The 23,682-nt window shown below is 32.4% G+C and overlaps 2 protein-coding genes across 2 annotated transcripts in view; one reads left to right on the plus strand and one right to left on the minus strand.

Moving 5' to 3' along the window:
* LOC133202179 (uncharacterized) overlaps positions 1-23,682 on the minus strand; it is a 392,144-nt gene that overhangs the window by 324,131 nt on the left and 44,331 nt on the right. The window lies entirely within an intron of this gene.
* Positions 1,794-14,583, plus strand: LOC133202193 (uncharacterized). The gene is made up of 5 exons (XM_061337970.1): positions 1,794-2,094; positions 7,242-7,306; positions 11,285-11,385; positions 13,713-13,868; positions 14,114-14,583. The coding sequence occupies exons 1-5, from the start codon at positions 2,044-2,046 to the stop codon at positions 14,308-14,310; spliced, it is 570 nt and encodes a 189-aa protein (XP_061193954.1). The 5' UTR covers positions 1,794-2,043; the 3' UTR covers positions 14,311-14,583.

Below are 23,682 nucleotides of genomic sequence, written 5' to 3' on the forward strand. Positions count from 1 at the left end.
TATTTCTATTGTATGAGAGATACAGGGCAATATTTCTATTGTATGAGAGATACAGGGTAATATCTTTATTGTATGAGAGATACAGGGTAATATTTCTATTGTATGAGAGATACAGGGTAATATTCCTATTGTAAGAGATACAGGGTATTATCTCTATTGTATGAGAGATACAGGGCAATATTTCTATTGTATGAGAGATACAGGGTAGTATTTTTATTATACGAGAGATATATACAGGCCCGTATTTCTATTGTTTGAGAGGTACAGGGCGGTATTTCTATTGTTTGAGAGATACAGGGCGGTACTTCTATGGTAGGAGAGATACAGGGCAATATTTCTATTGTATGAGAGATACAGGGCAATATTTCTATTGTATGAGAGATACAGGGCACTATTTCTATTGTATGAGAGATACAGGGCACTATTTCTATTGTATGAGAGATACAGGGTAATATATCTATCGTATGAGAGATACAGGGTAATATCTCTATTGTATGAGAGATACAGGGCGGTATTTCTATTGTATGAGAGATACAGGGTAATATTTCTATTGTATGAGAGATACAGGGCACTATTTCTATTGTATGAGAGATACAGGGCACTCTATTGTATGAGATATACAGGGCAATATTTCTATTGTATGAGATATACAGGGCAATATTTCTATTGTATGAGATATACTGGGTTCTGACACTTTCAGACAAGAAAAACCATGTTTTAAAAAACGTACCCACAGGGCGCGCGGTATTCCTACGGTTTTAGAGATATAGGGTTGGTCTCGAGCTACATGTAGTGTTCTCGCCTATGTCTCTCAAAAGGAAACTCGTACTCAAAAAATGTCAATAAACATAAGAGAAAAATGAAATCAACAACAACTTATATAAACGAAAAAAAGTTTGGTTTTTGCATAAAGTTGTTTTTGCCAGGTTCTATAAGTATCTGCAATACCGCAGTTACATTTTTATTCAGTTTTACAAAAGTTTAAGTCTTATCATATAATTTTAGTTTTATTTAAATAAAAAAATCTTTGCAATTAATACAGTATCATAATTACAGTTTTATCATAAATGCTAATTTATCACGATTTTATTTTTCTCAGTAGAGTTTCTTGTCCTGTATGTTAATCGTGATAAAGGTTCGATGTCCGTTCCTCCTCCGCTGCAGATCCATATCGGCCAGGAAGCTGATACGGCTATTGTAATGTTAGCGGGTTTGCATGTATACAAAAAATCCTGTATTTGTCACTGAAGTGTAATAAAACGTCATACATTATCTTTGAAGAAAAAAGGTCAGTGCCCTTTTTCGTTCCTGGTCATTTATGCCAGGTAATCAATGAACCCTTCTCTCTATCTACCGAGGAAGGTGACCCGAATCTTGATCAATTATTCAAACCAGATAGGATACCACTGGTATAGGCTTTGACCTATATCGATTTCAGTTCTGTGAAATGCGACCCTTAAAAACGAGAAATACATGTAATTAAAAACACAGTCTATATAAGCTCTAATCCGAAATCGTGACAAAATTTAAAAAACCGAGTTCCACAGCTTTAAATTGATTGCCTGTTATAATCCTTATATATAAAAGTTATTAGCTATATAGATTTAAACGTGTGCCAACGTGTGGATTTTTTTAATGCATTGAAAGTACATTTAAATTTATCGATCCCTCTCTCCTCTGTGTAAATTTTCTGTTCTAAGACACACAAGACGCGACCCCTGGATATCAATTCATGTAGAGCGAACCTCCGTATATACCCTGCTCTCATTGTTACTGGGGAAAATGGGGGCCTTAGACTGTACAGTAAAAATCTAAGAAGATCAGAAAGAAAGCTAGAATTCTTCACTTTTTCTAATCATTGGATTCTAAACGCTTTATATTTTTTCAACAAGAGCTAGAGAGTTTGGCGTTTCGGAGTTTTCACTGAAAATAACGTTACATTGTGTCTCTTGGAGTTTTTTTTTTATGGAGTCCTGTAAATATGACTTGATATTTTTGAAATGGTGTTGTACTCGGTGATCGAGAGAATTTGGATTTCGTATAATGGAAAATGTTAACTTTTGTATATTGGTAGCGCTTCTCGTTGAAATACAGGTAAGCATATTAATTAACAAAATGCTACTCTCTGTGTTCAGTTTCAGTAAAATCAAGAAAAATGTTCTCCTATTTTGTTCTAAATAGGCACAGTACCGTGTAGGCGCGGATCCAGAACTTTGAAAGAAAGTTAACGACGGGGAAGATTATGTTACTTGAAAATTGGGAGGGGGCTATCATTCAAAAAACAGAACATTTATAAATCATAAATGGGGTGAATCTTTACAATAATTTATTTTAAGCTATTTGCCAGGGTATATACAAAATCTTGAATAAAATTCTGTAATTTTCCACTTTGTTAATGCATCTTCCGCTTAAAAACGAACACATTTCCTCTAAATTAATCTTTAATTCTATCAGTTAAAAAGTTATTTCCTAATCCTATATTAATAAAGATATCTGAACTTCCTTGAATTTAAGACGAAATTAAAAGAAACATGAACTTTTCAGGCCTATGCACAATATTAAAACATATGTAAAATTCTTACATCAAAGAATGGAACGAGATAAAACCCCTCTCTATTAAATAGAATGTAAATACATTAAAGATACGTAAAAATCAAAAATAAAACAAAACTCAGATCCTTATCACTTTTTGTATGTGAAGAAAAATGAAAATATTGTTAATTTGAAAATTTACTTTCAAGGAAAAATGAAAACAAGAGCGTTAGGTATTATGAGTTATTATGTGTTGAGGAAGACTGTTACAATTTTTTTAATTCAAAAAGAAATAAATAAGCTTTAAAGGAGCACAGACGGAACTTTGTAGGACAGATTTTCCATAATACATTACTAACCCCATTTATACATTTTATCCGTATAACTTCAATTTTCCCCCACTAATCTCATAATTATATCATAAAGTACATTGCATTTAAATTCACAATCTACAGCGATTTAGATTTTCTGAATTCACATAATCTGTCCGTCTATGATATCGTTTTCTTAAAAATACGTACAGCTTCTTATTTAGAAGAGCTAGGATTTTGTTTTTGTTTTGTTTTTTTGAATTGATAAGTTTCGAAGAATGTTAAGATATTGCCAAATCTCAATGTAAAAAATGAAGACCCTCCTTATTTTTCCAGCTGTTAAAGCTGTTTTATTTGCCTATAACATTGCCTTGCATGTTTATGATAAATCTATACACAAAAAATATCATTTATTACTCTATAATTGATAAGAAATATGGGTCATGTTTGTTGATATTACACTATACTAGTATATGACGGAAATGCAGTCACGATCCCTTTCAGATTTTTATTTTTTTACCTCCCCTTCCACTACCTTCCGCCTGTCATAGACCTCTCCCCTTTCCGCTTAAAAATTGTGACTTTGCTTAATACTAGTAAAACAGTCTTCGGACCTCTAACACTCTTATGATCTTAACTATGATTAACAGTGAAAGGTATGAAAAGCATCTTAATTGAAAAGAATGGATCCAAATTCACCCACTAGATGAAAAAAAAAGTTTTTTTCAGACCATATTTTAAAAGTTGTTCATGCGTGTATAGTGATAAAGGATAATACGTGTAAATGAGGGAAGCCTATACCGAAATCCTATTATTTATACGACAAAATGTTAACATTTAATTTTCTTTATTTTTGAAGAAATTATCTCCATCAGTTGTTTGGATAATGGAAGAGAATTAGAGAGAATAAGAATCTGAAATATTAATTATCACTGAATTTTGTATATATTTTCGTTGCCAAAATTGTCGATGTGCATGATTGAAAATATTGGAAGACAGACTTTGTAATTTAAGATAAATAAAAACCCAGACCTTTGATTTACTCATTAATTATAAATCACATGTACTAGTAGTTACATATGTAGTATTTGTGTGTTTTAGGCTTTTCATTCTTGGTGCGCAGTGCTGTATACTGTGGGCATAAAAATTAAAAAAAATATAATGATTAAAAAGAAGACCACTCTCAGGCTGAAATACTAGGAGTTAATTTATAAATTGTACCGATAAAAAATATGCAACAGATTTTAGTAATTTTCAATAATTATACCCATAATTCATTTTATAGTGATGGCTAAAACCTTGTTTTCTCTAATTGTTCCAGTGGCTTCAGGCAAGGGGGTCCGGTATCCCTTTGCTTATTTGTGCTGAATCATTACGATGAATGAGTTCGAATTCTGTTAAAGTTCGTAGTTACACATACATGTACATGTATATGTCCTGCACTCTGATATAAAGGATAAAAATGATTTGATTATATTTTTTTAAATTTGCTGTATTAATAAACATGGAAATTTGAACCAACCTATATCTACTGCTGAAATAGTGGGTATTTTGATATTTCAGATGTGCTGAAATAATAGGCGAGGTGATAACCCCGTGTCTGCATTTCATATAACAATCATATTGGCAGGAAATAAGAACTGATATTAATAAGAATCATTGCATGTAATTTTTTTGTTCTATCGACACCCCCCCCCCCCTACTCCCCTCTATTTTTGAGACGACACCAGGCACATGTGTATGTGAGTACTGTGGGTCACATGTAATTTTTAAAGCCAATGTGCAAGGCCTGGCCGAAATCCACATTGCGAAATGATTCTTCAAAGAGGAAATATTGTGCAATATATGTTTAAAAAAATCTAAAACCCTTATTAAAGACCACATTGACTTGGGGAGAAACATAAAATTTTTAAATTAAGATTTTATAACGAACATTTTTACGAGTAATATTACAAAATATGTTTTCCAGTTGTACTTTAGCGGAAGCAAAATTTCATTAGTATTATTATTATTTTTGAATTTACAAATCATCTCTTTTATAAAACAATTACTTATGTTGTAAGGCTGAAAGATTACATGATTAATTGGTAGATACTGATATCGTTGCATTTTAATCTATTATTGAAGACGTATTTACGAAAGTTGAAGATTTACAGATTTTTAAATCTTCATTGTAAACGCATTACTATTATATGTGTTACATTAAAAGTTTAAATCTAAAGTTTAAACTTATCTTTAACTAATTTTCTCACATCAGACACAGCTAATTCCCCAAATAATCATGACGGTAAGAAAACCAGAGGGTGAAAAATGTAATTTTTTTTATCTAGCACATTAAAAAAGACCTAAATCACTTAATCAGATGCGAACTTGTCATAAAGATTAATTTTAGGTAATTATTGTACATGCCAAATATTATGCATTTCCATTAAATTTTTAACTTTTCACTTCATTGGGGTTACAGTGTATATGAATTCGAATCAAATTAAAACATCTTTAACATTTAAAACACATTTGTAATTTGGTAGCTAAATTTTATTATTCTTAATCTTAAACAGTTACGTGTAATTCTGTTGTCTTTATTTTTAATATATTTAAGAAATATACGATGTATTGACAATGCAACTTTCACTGGAATACATGTTATAACGAAAAATCAGTGGACACCAATTTGTTACATATTAAAAGAAAGCGTTCATGACCGAACTGAAATCAAGATAATTTAAAAATAATAATATTATAATAGAAAATAGAAGATAAGAGAATGGCAATAATAATTCTTTAATGTATTTATATTTCACTCCATCTTGCATCGAAGGTATCAAAGTTATTAACATAGCATATCTAATTGAAAATGCTTAAAGACCACCCCCCTCCCCCAAAAAAACTTTATTGTATTCATGTAGGGAAGTGCCTTTTTTCTGTTAAAGTAACGACCTAACAGGGGGTTCTCTAAAGTTCATACACAAACACAGAGGAAAAATGACGGTTAAAGCTTTCAGGTTTCATTTCGTATAATCTTAAATTTAGGTGGATTAACTTATCTACACTTACATTTAAATTAATCTGAAATACTGGGATACCTAAACCTTGTATACATTCAAAACAATTTATTGTATAAAACCATTATAGCAGGATATATTCTAAATCTCTTGTGTTTACAAAAGTTGGACGAAAACAAATCAAAAACAAAATACCGTGCCTTTATGAAAGAGTTCAATGATTTGTTTATTAAGAGAGAACCAACAAGAATAATTAATAGTTAAAAAGATAATGAGGTTTCATTGATTGCTTTTTATTCGGGAAAGTAGAAACCAAACAACCAATATAGTTATAGAGATTAAAAAAAAATATAAAATGAACCTATCAGTATATATAATTTTTAGTATTTGTCGAATCGATATAATTTTCATCTATTTTCATGTATATATATATATATATATATATATATATATATATATATATATATATATATATATATATATATATATATATATATATATATATATATATATACATGTATTAGAAATTAAATACACGAAGTAACACTATGGCGAAACAAACAAAGTGTGTAGCATACTTTAAAGAAAACACAATCATTGGTCTTTATTTTGCCTTTCATTATTTTCCTCTTCCATTGTTTTATTTTCATTGCCTTGCCAATGCTTCCGAAACATATTTTAAACACCTTTAAAATTTATAAATATATATATATATATATATGTACTCTAATACGAAATATGAACGAGAAATCAATACAGAGATTGTGTGTTTTTCTAAAAATACCTCACGTTAAACAATGCTCCCGTTGTATAGTTATATTTGGTTAAAATGGTGAACTACTATTATCAACATCATAGGGATAAATCGTGCAAAGCGGACCGAATTACAGGTCTCGTTACTTATAAATTTCTTTGTATATATGTGTTTATACACGGACCAAAAGGTCATGAAGGCCTTTGTTGATACACATGTCAGCCGCAGATCTTCTACTCTCTTTTATGAACTATGTAGGTTCTTCTGTAACTTATTTTCAGTCTATCGAGCAATAAATATGTTGCTAAATTTTCTGGTACTAACTCAAAACTCTAGCTCTGCTGAAAGTTTGAGATACTGCATGTCTGGTTGTTTCCAATGGATTTTTTTCTTTCTCCCACAAATCGTGAAATAATTAGAGAGTGCAGGCCAGTCGAATTTTCTAAAATATAATTTGCATCATACATCCGACAAGAAACTCAGAAACCACAAAGACTTCGAAGAGTTTACAAGCTAAGATTCCTAAGTTGTCGAGCGTTACACAGAATATCCTCCATTGTTTGGAAAAATCATTTTAAAAAAATGATTTATTATAAACTAGGACTTCTTGTTTATTGATATAATGGCAAATTCTATTTCCAGGTGGCGTTTGCTTGTGAGGACGGAAGCAGTAATGATTCCTGTTGGTATACCTTTTGGTATGTCTGGTAAGTCTTCCGGTTCTACAAATCCATTTCCTTCCGGTTTTTCCTATTGCTCCATTTCCGGCTACTACCGCCAGACCCTATTAAAGGTTTAACATTAAAATAAGATTAAAGTACTGCGGTACATGCATATGAACAATTTTGGGGTTAGACAGCTCATCGAAAGAATACAAATTAAAGACAAGTAATATTCACTCTCAAATTATTTTATTATTATTTATTCTGAAGAGAAACGAGCTACTTTTTGTGTCAACTGCAGAGCAGAGCGGCACTTAGGGATTACTTTACCCGGCGTCTGTCTGTCTGTCCGTCTGTCACACCCTATATCTCAAAAACTGTAAGAGGTATGGATTTGATATTTTGCACATATATTGCTTGTCACAATGGCTTTTGTAAATTACCATGGTTACCAACCTCGTGACCCTTGACCTTGTCCTTTGACCTACTTTTCAAAATACTAGTAGTTCATATTGCCGATATACAGCATATTTTTGACATTTAACAAGTAAATAATGCTAATTAGCATGTGCATTGTTTGTCATAAGACATTATGAAAAATATAAGCATTACAATTCACTTGACCTTGGCCTTTGGCCTACTTTGCAAAAAATACCCTGGGCAGTTTAATTTAACTTATGACTTTTGAATTTTGAGAGGCAGTATTTTGATAATTAGCATTAATACATGTTTACGAGCTCATGATAATGTACTTTGAAACTGTATGAGAATCAGTTATCTCACAAACTTATATTCAAATACTAAATACATCGGGGTCGGTATTCCCCAATGGATCGTGTAGACTGACAATTGCAGCAAAAACAAACTGAAATCTCTTTTGTAGGATTGTTGGAAACACGTTGAGCTCATGATACAGTATTTTGAAACTGTATTAGAATCAGTTACCACACAAACTTATATCTAAATACTATGAAAATACATCGGGATCGGTATTCCACAATGAATCGTGTAGATGGAATATTGCAGCAAAGATAGACTGAAATCTTCTTTGGAGGATTGTTGGAAACACGTATTAATAAAATGATAAATAATTGTTTTTAATAATTTCTACTTGATTATTCAGGGTTAGGGAACCATTATATTCTTTGATTGTCAGACTCAATCGCAGTGTAATACTATCCATGGATGTCATTTTTCTTTGCAAGCAGAAGCACGAACTATCATACTAATAGTAAATAAGATGCTGAACACTCTTAGATTTATTTACATCTTTATTGAAGCTTCAAAGCAGGCGACACAAGCGTGCCTTGGAACACTCTATTTGTTTAATGAATTAGTTGTAGCCAACCGAGAATGCCAAAGTACTTTCTAACAATCACACTGCAAGCTAAAAAAGAAAAAAAAATCTATTTGTCCCTGAAACTCAACTTTGTTAATAACAGATTCAACCCCCCATCAAGAGCCATACAAATCCGGTGCCCTCACATACTATATAGATTCCCGTGCCCTTATATGTTACATAGACCCCATGCCCTCAAGTGCTATATAAAGTGATATCACCTATTCGAATAGGTGATATCACCTATTCGAATAGGTGATATCACCTATTCGAATAAGTGATATCACCTATTCAAATTGAATAGGTGATATCACCTATTCGAATAGGTGATATCACTTATTCGAATTGGTGATATCACTTATTCGAATAGGTGATATCACTTATTCGAATAGGTGATATCACCTATTCGAAATGAATAGGTGATATCACCTATTCGAATAGGTGATGTCACCTATTCGAATAGGTGATATCACCTATTCGAATAGGTGATATCACTTTTTGGCAGTAAATACCAAAACGGCGCCTCATATAAATCCCCTGTCCTTACTTGCTATATAGATCCCATGCCCTCACGTTTTATATAGATCCCTTGCTCTTACGTGCTATATAGATCCCATGCTCTTAAGTGCTATGGATTCCATACAATCGTGGATCTAGAAAGGGGGGGGGGGTTGGGGGGTCTGAACACCTCCTTTGAAATTTGCAGAGTTACTAAACGTATATACTGAAGTAAATAAAAAATAACTTTGGACCCCCCTAGAAAACGTGAACCCCCCTAACACCACCAGGAAATAGTTTTTTTTCCCCCAAATTTTGGAATGGACTTTAGGTTTTTATTTTCCTTGTCAAGAAATTTCTGGGTTGGAAATTTTTTGACTCGGGTGGACCTCCACGCACCCACCCATCCGCCGGAAAAAAAATGGATCCGCGCCTGCCATTTGTCCTCACGTGCTACATGTGTATATAAATACCAGGCCTTGCTGCGTGCATTACATATATGACAGCCACAGATCTGTCACGTGTTCCATCTGATATTAGATCATTTGCACTACCTTTCAGGTTATGTTCATCAGTTCTCATGCATTTCAGCTAGATGTAGCATTTCAGCTACATTTATTAGCTAGCACCCCTGTTTAAGGGCATCAGACCTTATCTGAAGTCAAAGTAATGCCTATCTAAATTATATTAGAATTAATTTGTATTCTAGTTTTTAAATGGAACTAGCTTCAGGAAAGTTCTGGGGAGGGGGGGGGGTGTCTGAAAAAAAAAACCTACATGCTTTCGAAGAAAAAAAGTTGCTTCCACTCATCAAGGGATCTCGTACACAGACAGAATTGTAAAGCTTAGCTGAAAAGAGTCAATGATGTTTGAACAGAAACATCACATAAATGGCAGATGAATATTTACACGTCTAAAAGTTTGAAATGTCAGAATTCAATACAGGAAATGAAAATATTGTCAGTTACTGTAAGAATTATGTTTGAGCTAAATTGGTTTGAAAAACTCAATACTTTGAAATTCCAGCTGCACTGATTCACGGCTAAAAAGAAATGGTTGATACTAAAAACAGAAGAATAATATTTGCTCAGTTTTTGTCTCATTCCGCGGATGATTATTTCGCAAGTAAGCTGATATCCCTCCGCCGGTGAAATTAGATCCTCATACAATGAAATGTTATCAGACTGAAAGAAAATCAAACAGATGGAGAAGCATGATTATTGCTCAGCAGTGCACAATTAATGGCTGTTTAATTTGCTCTTATTTAAATCCCCGATGTGTTTATAATCAATACTAATGACAAATATCTGCATATAAGACTAGTCTTTAATAAATCTTACATTTTGGGATTTTTTAAAAAATTTATCTTTGAATTGCAAAGAGAATTTTGAATGCTTTTCCTCATTCTTTCTATCCTTATTCTCTCTATCTCAGAAAAATGAAGTCGTTTTCGTTACATTACCCCCTCCTTTTAATTAATAATTTTGTAAAATACACATATAGAGGAACACGACCTAAATATAAATTTTGTGAACGCAGTTTTTTTTTCATTGGAAAAAGAGATAATTGATAAAAATTAGATTCAGGCAATTACGTACAAACGGTTTCCTAATCAAAAATGGCGAAATTCACTTGCAAAATATCAAATTAAGTATATTATAAGAATACATAAAAATGATAGGCCATAAACTGCTTAATGTTTTAAAAAGTTGTTCAAGAATGAATTTTGAGTGTAAAAAAGTGCAGGTGCCAGGGCAACTGTTTCCTGTAAAAATTTGATGTTCTTTGCACAAATGGATAAATAAGTACAGAACATGTATATATATATATATATATATATATATATATATATATATATATATATATATATATATATATATATATATATATATATATATATATATATATATATATATATATATATATATATTGGTGCTAGGGGGACCCTTCCCTCAAATACACACAGTTGAACGTCGGTATCTTGAACACTGATATCTCGAATAACATGGATATTTCGTCATGATTTTTTTAAAATGTCCAAATCACCTTTTCTTTAGTATTTTAACCTCGATATCTCGAATATCTCGAAGTTTTTTTTGTTCCTATCGATTTCGAGATAACGAGGTTTTACTATCTTCATATTAGAACATCGTTTAGTCTGACATATCTATTTTTGTGTTTTTTAGGGTCGCTCTAGGACTTTTTATCACAGTATTAATCACCATGGTTATAGTTTACTACAAACATAAATGGTCCAAACGAAGAACGCGCGTGCGCAGAATAGCAGGTGAGTCACGTGACTGAAAACGAATACCTCTAAGCCTTGATTAGGTACAACTTATTCAAAAAGTCAAACAAGATGCAATTGTTTAATGAGTTTTCAATTAAACTAAATTGACTCTTTTCATATATTTATGCATTTAAAAATTAGTGAAGTTTTTTTTTATAGATTAATGAACACTACAATGATCACGACTTTATTGTATCGATTTAATTATATTTTAGCTTCTTCTCTTAGCAGTAAGGACATTATTTTTTCCTTGACATAATTCAAAAAAAAAAAAAACAAAAAAAAAAACAAAAAAAAAAAAAAAAAAAGAGTTGTAATTCATGTGGTACAGCCGTACCGAATTCTTTTGTGATACATAAAGAGGACTGGGTGGTCATATGTGCACGGCCATTTTTAGACTATTTAAATTTCCTACCGCGGGAAAGAAGTGCAGTATGCTTTTTTTCTTTGCTAGATAATAGTTTATAATCAGAAAAATAAAAATTCATTTTTCCAGTTGGATGATTTGTTGTCCACTTCCTCTAATTTTCTTAGATTTCTTTCCTATGGGGGTGTGGACCTTTCACTTACTTTTTGGTCTTTTTTTCAAATCCTTTAATTTGCCAGTGCTCGACCTTAAAGCAACAGAAAATGGGGGTGCGGGGGCAACAAGCTTCAAATGAAAATTTACTATTCCAAAAGGCTATACTAAGAAAAAAGTGGGAGGGGGGACTCGATAATGTTTTGAAAATCATATCTTTCTAATATATTTTAAACTGAAGTCACTAATTATAAATTTGGTTTACTTTAGAAAATGCTTTATGACGTTAATTGTTTAAAAATTTGAAATACATTATTAACCTGTCGTGAATTTTAAAAGCAAAATTTCTATTTTCCTACGCTGATGTTCCGCCAAAAATGTAGTCACCGCTAGCTTTTTAACACAATTTACAATATCTATATCAAGTTTTTCAATTGAAAGAAAAGAAAGAAAAATAAAGAATGGTCTTTTAATTTCCTAGCTCTTCAGTGTAAAGGATATTTATTCAAAACATTGAATATCTTTATTAGACAGAAGCCTTACAAAAATCCCCCTTTAAGACGAATTTTAAATTTATGTTTATTGAAAAAAATTGCAAACATTAGTATGGATGTTCACAGAAATGACCTGGGAAATACATGTATGACATTCTAAAAGTGGGAGATTCAAAGGGGGGGGGGGGGGTTGAGGTATCGAAAAGAGTAGAGACCGTCTTCAAATGAAAGAGTCTTAGACAGAAGGTGAAAGAGAAAAAAATGTACTAAGGGGGGGGGGGGGCAATCTTAAAGTCAAATGGAATCTGAAAGGAGTGGGAGATATTCTAAATGGTGGAACCTGAGAGAGAGAGAGAGAGAGAGAGAGAGAGAGAGAGAGAGAGAGAGAGAGAAAATCTGGAAATGGGGGATATTGACGAGAAACACATCAAACAGGAGGTATCCTTAAAGGGGGGGGGATCAAAACTTCGAGAGGAGAGTCTTTCAAGGAACAGAAATCGATATTTTATTAGGTTTTGGGCAGAACCTTTGGCAAACACATGGAATATGCAAACACAGAAAGCGTTGGCTTTCAGTTGATAATCTTAACACTCTTTCATTAGAACGTTAGCATGTGTATTTGCTAAGATAAATAAATGGGCGTGAAATTGTTTTACCTTTGACATACTGGGGAGAACTGATCCACATTCAATTGTACGAATTCGAAAGTTAAACATTTTTATAGCCCTTCTGTGTTAGTTCAAAAACCCAAAATTAGAATCAGTTAATGTTTATCACCAACCCAAGATAACCGCATGTCGCCAAGGATTTCTCGTTTAAATTCCGCCTTCAATACCACATACCAAGGTTAATTGCCATCTTGAATGATTTCAAACCAGGAAAACACCAATGATTTCAATTATGTTATTAAAAATGTTTTTGTTGCAGTAACATAATATTATAAAAGTAAATAAAAGGAACGTGTCGTTTTTACAGTAAATATTCGATAAAGGGTGGAAATACATGTATATCTAGACACCTGAAAACCGATTACTTGTGTTAATATAATTCCTATGCAAAGTATTGGATATTCAGGGGATGGGGTGTTTGTTTTCGTTTTAATTCCATTTCCTGGGTATGGATTTCATAAGTGATGCCCCTTTTAATCTGTTAATTAATAAAATAAATGAAAGGCTTTTGTTTTCTTTTTTTTTTTAATCAACGAGGCAATTTTCCGTTCTTAGACTAGTTTTGGAGCCCCTTTCTGATGTAACAAGTTTTGACTTCAATTTTAAAATGTCAATTCTGTGTATATTCCATGTATATTTCAGTTGTTCAACCACAAAACCCTCCTCCTTACGATGCACCTAGCCAACTTCCTCCAAGCTACGAGGATTCTCTCAAACACACTGTTGCTATAAATATACCCGGATATAACATGATAGACACGAGGCCGGTCATTAGCAGGGGCCATCGTCTTATAAATGGTGAGTTAATTTACACAATCCAATAATATTTTGTTGTTACACAGTGTTTTATTACAGGAGCTGATTGCAGTTTACCTCAGTTGTAATCGATGTTTTGCCAGACATATTCAGTATCACTTTTAAGCGCCTAGTCATATGTTCAAACCAGGGAAGAAAATTCACAATGGGTCCTAGTGTTGTTTATTGTATTTTGTTTTTTTTTAAAAAAAAAAGTCAGATATAATCTTTAATTCTTTTATTCTCAGTCCATAGTGCCACTCAGCAGCATTCCAGACAGACTCATTCACGTGATGCTAGACAAGTTCAGTCACGTGATGCTAGACAAGTTCAGTCACGTGATGCCAGACAAGGTCAGTCGCGCGAAGCCAGAGAAGTTCAATCACGTGAAAGCTTGTTCTCGATGCCGCCAAATTACGACCACGCTACTTCCAGTAGAAGCTGATCCATCAGAAAGACTCTCATCTTGTACAACTCAGGTATATGTCAAGAATACAGAGGGGTGAAGGCATACCGTGTATAAATCGGAAGAACTAGGCGCATGTGCAATGAAATAGGAAGTTGACCTCCGTCCAAACATTATCATCGATCTGTGATAGATATTTAATCCTGTTGTTTTGAATTTTTGTTATTGTTTAAAAGTGACAGAATTTATCTGTGATATTAAAGTCATTTTTTATACAGAGAAAGGGACGTTTACGTTCTTATTATAGGATCATTGTTGCAGTTGCAACAGTGATATTGATATTGTTATCAGAAATTATAAAGTGTTTTATTTTTATCGTTTTACAAAATAAATTCAAGAATTTTGATTACTTTGTTTACTTATTAGTTAAATCAATGACATACGACATATCTGAGATAAAAATGATACAGTTTCTCACAGTTTTATTTACGCGATGCATTTCCTTGGAGAGAGAGAGAGAGAGAGAGAGAGAGAGAGAGAGAGAGAGAGAGAGAGAGAGAAACAACAAAAATATAATTCGGATAATTTCAGGTAAATAAAAGCTGGTGGTGGAAGATCTTAAAATGCAGATAAAAAAGAAAATAACCTTGACCTTCCTTTTTCAGTTTTTGGTTTCAAAATTATAAGGGGTCTTTCTTAAGTAAGAGTTATCAGAGTAAGTTTCTTTGCAGAAAATCAAAGAGGTCTAAGATTTTTAATTTCAAATTATCATACGTGAATAACAAAGGGGAATAGTAACATCTCTGACTAGAGTAAAAATTTCCTTATAGGATCAAGAAAGCCCTGCTGTTCCACCAGAAACCTTGACCAAGTTGTCAAAGTTTTTTTTATAGATCTGATTATTATTAAGCACCTTTGTTCAATATTAAACAGTGTGCACTAATTTGCCTCCCAGATGCACAGGAACAGAGAAAAGAAAAAAATTATCAAAGAATTAATGCATTATTAGAATATGATCAATACAGCTCCGCCCTAACTCCACATCTTCTGATCCCAGGGGCATGAATTTCACAATAATGGAAGAGATCCGTACGTATTTTGAGGCAGAATAGGCACGGCTTATGCATGGCTAAGGCACGGAACTCGTACAGGATTTTGAAAAGCCGTAAGGGTTCTGCATGCCCAAGACACGGAAACGAAAACTGAGTGTGAAAGAGAGGAATCCTCACCACAGTAACCCGTGTAGAAGCAAGGAATCCGTGTCCCAAGGACACAGTTTTTAACTCGTAAGAGCTTGATGATTGTGAGGCTGATTTTGGTTCAAACTATTTACTTATATCGCACAGTGTTTTACTGAGCATGCTCAATCATAACTTCCTTTGTTCAAATGATTAATGATCATGAGCTATGAACGTGTCTTTAAATTTTACTCTAGTTAAAGGATATTCATCTAATTAATGTCAGTTGGAATATGTATTTAAGTCAGTCTGGGATGATTTTATCACTTGAGCCAGATGCAGTAAGTCTAATACAGTACCCGCATCGTTACGATACGATAGGATAAACGCACGATACGATAGGATACACGCACGATAGGACAGGATACACGCACGATAGGATAAACGCCAAACAAGATAAACGCAAAAATACGATAAACGCAAAACACGATAGATCTGATAAACGATCTTCACGATAGGATAAACGCAAAACCTGATAGAATTGTTTCAAAATGCGAAACGTTTTTTGACAAGACGAAAAGTTTTCTTTTTGATATACTACAGTATGATAATTTTAATTACTTACAAAGCCGCAAATCGAAATGATAAAACATTTTAAATTCATCATGATAAAACATTTGAAGTAATTATGCTTTGTAAAAGATATGGTGTTTTTGTCAATAAAATTGATCGTCATCAAATTCAAAATTGCAATTACTTTAAGAATAAGTCCACTCTATGATGGAAATCAGGCGATTTTTTTGTGTACTTATACAAATGTCGAAATTCCTTCGAATCGTTAAATTTGAATTTTGAGTCCGTAGACAAGCGAAGTTTTACACCCAAATGCAATACATTCACGAAACGCTACAAATATATTCATTATTTTAACAAATACAACCTTATGAAATTCATAACAAACATTGATTATTTTTACGGAAAAACATGTTTAAAAAAAATGAAATATTTGGATTCAATATCTTTTGCTAGAAGTCTGCGAAGTATCCAAAATCGCCTTTAATAGTTTGTATTTAATAATTCAAATCTTACCAAAAAAAAAAAATACTAGTCATAATTTAGGGGGGGATTGAAAAATTACTGTTATAATTATTTTAAAGTTAATGCTTTCTCCTCCAAGTTTTTACGAATTTGATTTATATTTTATATAAATAAATTAATTTTTTTTACGTTTTAAAATTGCTGAAATTGCTAGTTGCATTGAGACAGACCGTGCACTGGACTGTGAATAATTAATCTCTCCTATATATAAATATATATGTCACACATATCCCGTGCACATAGAAGTTATTTACATATTCCAAGTACATTCCAAGTACATACATTGTATATGTATATATGAGGAAGGAGACCTGCGAAAAAAATCGAATTTAATAAAATTAATAAACGTCACTAGATCTGTCATCATCTATTATCCGAAAAAATATCGCATTTCCATTCTTTTGTATTTATTTTGGTATTTTTATAGGCCTGTAAGATTAAGCAAGAAGGGAACATGCAGTCGTACAAATAAAAAAAAATGTTACAGTGTACCAGCATGTGTAGTATACAGTAGTAATATAATGCTTATATAATATTGCCCATCGACAATAATAATGTCTTTAGCCATTTTTGTTTGCTTTTCAAAACATTTCTTTTTACACCCCACCCCCCTTCCCCCGGCCGCCCCCAAAGAAATGATATTGCTTTCTTAGCGTGCTTGTGTTATGAGCATTTACAATAACAGAATTTGTATGTACTATAGATACGTATAAACTAAGCTTACATTGTATATGAATATATTTATTGGGTACTTAAACTTTGTATTAAATAACATTGAATGGTTACGTACACTTGTTTACAACATATTAGAACACACACAAAAAATAAATAATAAATCAATTTCCATAATTTGACAAGTGGATTTTCGGATTGAATAATTGTCAATTATTGCTATTAGACATTTGTAACAATTGTTACAAAGCTTATCTTATATAGGACATCGGCAAAATTAGACAAAACTTTGTAATTTTGAAAGTCTTAACCCCATTTGAAGCACAGTCAGCGGGGAAGGGGGGTCCATACCCCCCCCCAAAAAAAAAAAAAAAAAAATCCGATTCAAAAAAAAAAAATAAAATAAAATAAAAAAAATAAAAAATAAAATAAAATAAAATAAAAATATATATTGACTTCTTCAATATAGTCACGTATTATATGCAATCGATAAACACGAATAAGATTAAATACAAGGTATTTACCAGTCTTGTGTATCACCGCAGAACTGGGCGATTTTTTTTTCATGTATCTTTGAGACGCCTTTACATGTAACAACGACAGACAACACAGAAAACCCTAAAATCCAGAAGTACCGCAAGCGCATTTTTTTTTTTTTTATTTTTATTTGATCACACCAATCATGTTTATGACTGTAAACCTATAAAAATTACATAAAAATATACAAATGAACTAAATCAACGGAATTTGGAGGACAAACCTCGCCTATATTTTATTTGATTCAATCATTCAATTTTTAATCTGTAACGGAAGTGTACATTTACCAATTTTCTTAGTATAAAATCTTTAATTGTTAATTAAGTGTTGTTCATAAAAATTATGAACAATATCCAGAAAATAAGTAGATTCATTTCATTGAAACCCAGTAGGGTTCGAGGTAAATACTTGACACCATGTGAGAGCTAGAGTTCAGGTATGTCTACGTTGAATACACACGGGCCGGTCATGTAGGGGAAAGGGGGGGGGTCTTGACAAGAGGACAGTGTACTGATTAGGCAGGTAGGTCTCAGTTCTCTTGTCACGGGAGCGCTTCCACCTGTCTCCGCGCCGAAGTAGGTAAGATGTATAATAAAAATGTGTGTGGTTTTGTTTATTTATTTATTTATTTTTTACATCTTCTAAATGCAGTAGTTAAATATGAATGGCAAACATCTATATTATAATATATACTTATCAGAGAAAAATAATAATACAAAGGAACAACAAAACTTGCGCGCATAGACAAAATTTATGTTTCTGTTATTGATAAAAAGGATAGCCTTAATAAAGATACTGAAATTTTATGTTTCTATAATTATCAAAACAAAGTTAATAAAGGTTTCGCTTTTGTGACTCTGACTGTGTAAAATAAATAAAATAAATAAACGTCAAGTAGAGAGCAGAGAGCATAAACCGAAAGTCAAATTCTATTTTTGTACATGAAATAATCGATCTACTATTTGAGTCATTCGTTATTTTTTTTTAAATTTGTCGATATTTAAGAAATATTTTTGTCAAAGATAGAAAAGATAGAAATATTATAATCCCTTTACACAGTCAGAGTCACAAAAGCGAAACCTTTATTAACTTTGTTTTGATAATTATAGAAACATAAAATTTCAGTATCTTTATTAAGGCTATCCTTTTTATCAATAACAGAAACATAAATTTTGTCTATGCGCGCAAGTTTTGTTGTTCCTTTGTATTATTATTTTTCTCTGATAAGTATATATTATAATATAGATGTTTGCCATTCATATTTAACTACTGCATTTAGAAGATGTAAAAAATAAATAAATAAATAAACAAAACCACACACATTTTTATTATACATCTTACCTACTTCGGCGCGGAGACAGGTGGAAGCGCTCCCGTGACAAGAGAACTGAGACCTACCTGCCTAATCAGTACACTGTCCTCTTGTCAAGACCCCCCCCCCCTTTTTCTCCTACATGACCGGCCCGTGTGTATTCAACGTAGACATACCTGAACTCTAGCTCTCACATGGTGTCAAGTATTTACCTTGAACCCTACTGGGTTTCAATGAAATGAATCTACTTATTTTCTGGATATTGTTCATAATTTTTATGAACAACACTAAATTAACAATTAAAGATTTTATACTAAGAAAATTGGTAAATGTACACTTCCGTTACAGATTAAAAATTGAATGATTGAATCAAATAAAATATAGGCGAGGTTTGTCCTCCAAACTCCGTTGATTTAGTTCATTTGTATATTTTTATGTATTTTTTATAGGTTTACAGTCATAAACATGATTGGTGTGATCAAATAAAAAAAAAAAAATGCGCTTGTGGTACTTCTGGATCTTAGGGTTTTCTGTGTTGTCTGTCGTTGTTACATGTTAAGGCGTCTCAAAGATACATGAAAAAAAAATCGCCCAGTTCTGCAGTGATACACAAGACTGGTAAATACCTTGTATTTAATCTTATTCGTGTTTATCGATTGCATATAATACGTGACTATATTGAAGAAGTCAATATATATTTTTATTTTATTTTATTTTATTTTTTTTATTTTTTATTTTATTTATTTTTTATTTATTTTTTTTGCTTTTTGAATCGGATTTTTTTTGGGGGGGGGGGGTATGGACCCCCCTTCCCCGCTGACTGTGCTTCAAATGGGGTTAAGACTTTCAAAATTACAAAGTTTTGTCTAATTTTGCCGATGTCCTATATAAGATAAGTTTTGTAACAATTATTACAAATGTCTAATAGCAATAATTGACAATTATTCAATCCGAAAATCCACTTGTCAAATTATGGAAATTGATTTATTATTTATTTTTTGTGTGTGTTCTAATATGTTGTAAACAAGTGTACGTAACCATTCAATGTTATTTAATACAAAGTTTAAGTACCCAATAAATATATTCATATACAATGTAAGCTTAGTTTATACGTATCTATAGTACATACAAATTCTGTTATTGTAAATGCTCATAACACAAGCACGCTAAGAAAGCAATATCATTTCTTTGGGGGCGGCCGGGGGAAGGGGGGTGGGGTGTAAAAAGAAATGTTTTGAAAAGCAAACAAAAATGGCTAAAGACATTATTATTGTCGATGGGCAATATTATATAAGCATTATATTACTACTGTATACTACACATGCTGGTACACTGTAACATTTTTTTTTTATTTGTACGACTGCATGTTCCCTTCTTGCTTAATCTTACAGGCCTATAAAAATACCAAAATAAATACAAAAGAATGGAAATGCGATATTTTTTAGGATAATAGATGATGACAGATCTAGTGACGTTTATTAATTTTATTAAATTCGATTTTTTTCGCAGGTCTCCTTCCTCATATATACATATACAATGTATGTACTTGGAATGTACTTGGAATATGTATTCAAATAACTTCTATGTGCACGGGATATGTGTGACATATATATTTATATATAGGAGAGATTAATTATTCACAGTCCAGTGCACGGTCTTTCTCAATGCAACTAGCAATTTCAGCAATTTTAAAACGTAAAAAAAATTAATTTATTTATATACAAGAGGCCCAAGGGCCTTAACGGTCACCTGAGTACAATACAACAATTTAGAGGATCCATAAACTGATAAATGAAGCTTTGTTGCCCAAAAGCAAGAAAAATAGTCTGATTAGCATCAACAAAATAATTGGTCTAGTATCTATCTGCCATGCAGACTATTAACAAAATGTCTATTATTTAACCCCATATTATTACTTCTCACAATGGCCTCTCTTGGCCTTTGAAGAACATTTAAAAAGATAAGTTATTTTCGTCTCATTTTTATTCATCTATTATTTCCATGTCATTAAAACTATGAAAGTACTTTTTTTTATTATACAATAAATTGTCTTGCATAATTCTCTTATTCTATTAAGCTTTCAAATACATTATTTACATTGATTAATTATCAAAGGTGAATGGCAAAGGGGAATAACTTTGCTCAGCAGAATACAATTTAATAGAGCCCTGGCCAGGGCCAGAACACTTGACTAAATGGTCCAGGTGTTCAAAATTCTGGTAAAAATACCCTTGCATATTTAAAGTTTGACTCTGTTTGCCTTGAACATCCCCAGAAGCATAAAAGATTTTCAAAGAAATGCATTTTCAACCTATTATTAAATAAATAAAGCCCCATCCTTACGCCAGAACATCTGAACCATTGGCCACGAACTCACAATTCTGGAAGAAGCACCCTTTCTCATCATAACTATACACTTATTTCTTTACTTTATAACCAGTAGTAGAAAAAAATATTTGCAAAGAAATTATGCATTTTCACTATATAATCAATAGAGCTCCCCCCCTCACCAGAACCCCTGACCCAGGGGCCATGAAATTCACAATTTTGGAAGAGGCACTCTTGCTCATAATAACCATGTACTTAGTTAGTTTATTTAATACCCAGGAGCAGAGATGAAGGTTTTTTAAGAATTTATGTATTTTCACTATATAATCAATAGAGCACTGCCCTAACACCAGAACCCCTGACCCTGGGGCCATGAAATTCACAACTTTGGAAGAGGCACTCTTGCCCTTCATAACTATGTACTTAATTTGTTTATTTGATACCCAGGAGCAGAGAAGAAGATTTTCAAAGAAATAATGCACTTTCACTATATGATCTATATAACCCCACCCTAGCACCAGAACCCCTCACCCTGGGGCCATGAATTTCACAATTTTGGTAGAGGGCTCAATGCTTATTACATTCATGCCAACAGTTTGACTGCTTGATGTCCTGGAGTAAAGAAGAAGATTTTTAAAGATTGCATTATTTTTGGTGGTTTTAGCCCCACCCCTCAGGCCCCAGGGGGGCAGGGACCATGATATTCCAATTTTTTGTTCCCCTTCACCCATAGATGCTATATGCCAAATTTGGTTGAAATTGGTTAAGTGGTTTCAGAGAAGAAGCTAAAAATGTTCAAATGTTAACACACGACGCACGACGCACACCGCACGACGACAGACGAGAACGGATAGCAATAGGTCACCTGAGTGACTCAGGTAACCTAAAAATATAAATCAAATTCGTAAAAACTTGGAGGAGAAAGCATTAACTTTAAAATAATTATAACAATAATTTTTCACCCCCCCCCTAAATTATGACTAGTATTTTTTTTTTGGTAAGATTTGAATTATTAAATACAAACTATTAAAGGCGATTTTGGATACTTCGCAGACTTCTAGCAAAAGATATTGAATCCAAATATTTCATTTTTTTTAAACATGTTTTTCCGTAAAAATAATCAATGTTTGTTATGAATTTCATAAGGTTTTATTTGTTAAAATAATGAATATATTTGTAGCGTTTCATGAATGTATTGCATTTGGGTGTAAAACTTCGCTTGTCTACACACTCAAAATTCAAATTTAAGGATTCGAAGGAATTTCGACATTTGTATAATTACACAAAAAAATCGCCTGATTTCCATCATAGAGTGGACTTATTCTTAAAATAATTGCAATTTTGAATTTGATGACGATCAATTTTATTGACAAAAACACCATATCTTTTACAAAGCATAATTACTTCAAATGTTTTATCATGATGAACTTAAAATGTTTTATCATTTCGATTTGCGGCTTTGTAAGTAATTAAAATTATCATACTATAGTATATCAAAATGAAAACTTTTCGTCTTGTCAAAAAACGTTTCGCATTTTGAAACAATCCTATCAGGTTTTGCGTTTATCCTATCGTGAAGATCGTTTATCAGGTCTATCGTGTTTTGCGTTTATCGTATTTTGCGTTTATCGTGTTTGGCGTTTATCCTATCGTGCGTGTATCCTGTCCTATCGTGCGTGTATCCTATCGTATCGTGCGTTTATCCTATCGTATCGTGCGTGTATCCTATCGTATCGTGTATCCTGTAAAGAATAACGATGCGGGTACTGTAACTTGACTGCTAAATAACAATGGGCAGATGATATTTTCAAAGAATTAATGAAGTTTCACCATATGATTTTTGTAGCCCCGACCTAACTCCAGAACCCCTGACCCTAATTTTAAGGCCATGAATTTTACAATTTTGTACAGTCTTGTTCATCATAACGGTTGACTAAGTTTGTTTACTAGATATCCAGGAGAAGTGAAGATCGTTAAAGAATACTGTAAACGTGGTTATTTTGACGAGTTGAAAAATTGACGATTTTTTCTTTACGAAAATTGACGAGTGTTAATTTTAACGAAATATTGAATCAAGAGTTATGTATCTTTGATTTCACAAGATTAAAACAAAAATGAATACAAAGAACACCTCAAAAAACGAGTTTCAAAACTGGTGCTCAGAGTAAGTTCGCCAGAAACTAGAGGACCAAAAACTTGATGGAAACATTGGCTTAGTTGACTTGAGAACGTCTACAATTAAGCCGTTCCATGCGAAATTGGTCCTGAAAGTTCACAAAGGGTTTT

The sequence above is a fragment of the Saccostrea echinata genome, unplaced genomic scaffold (genome assembly GCF_033153115.1).
Source record: "Saccostrea echinata isolate AGI-Se365-2 ecotype Australia unplaced genomic scaffold, CSIRO_AGI_Sech_v1 ptg000046l, whole genome shotgun sequence".
In the NCBI taxonomy this organism is placed as follows: domain Eukaryota; kingdom Metazoa; phylum Mollusca; class Bivalvia; order Ostreida; family Ostreidae; genus Saccostrea; species Saccostrea echinata.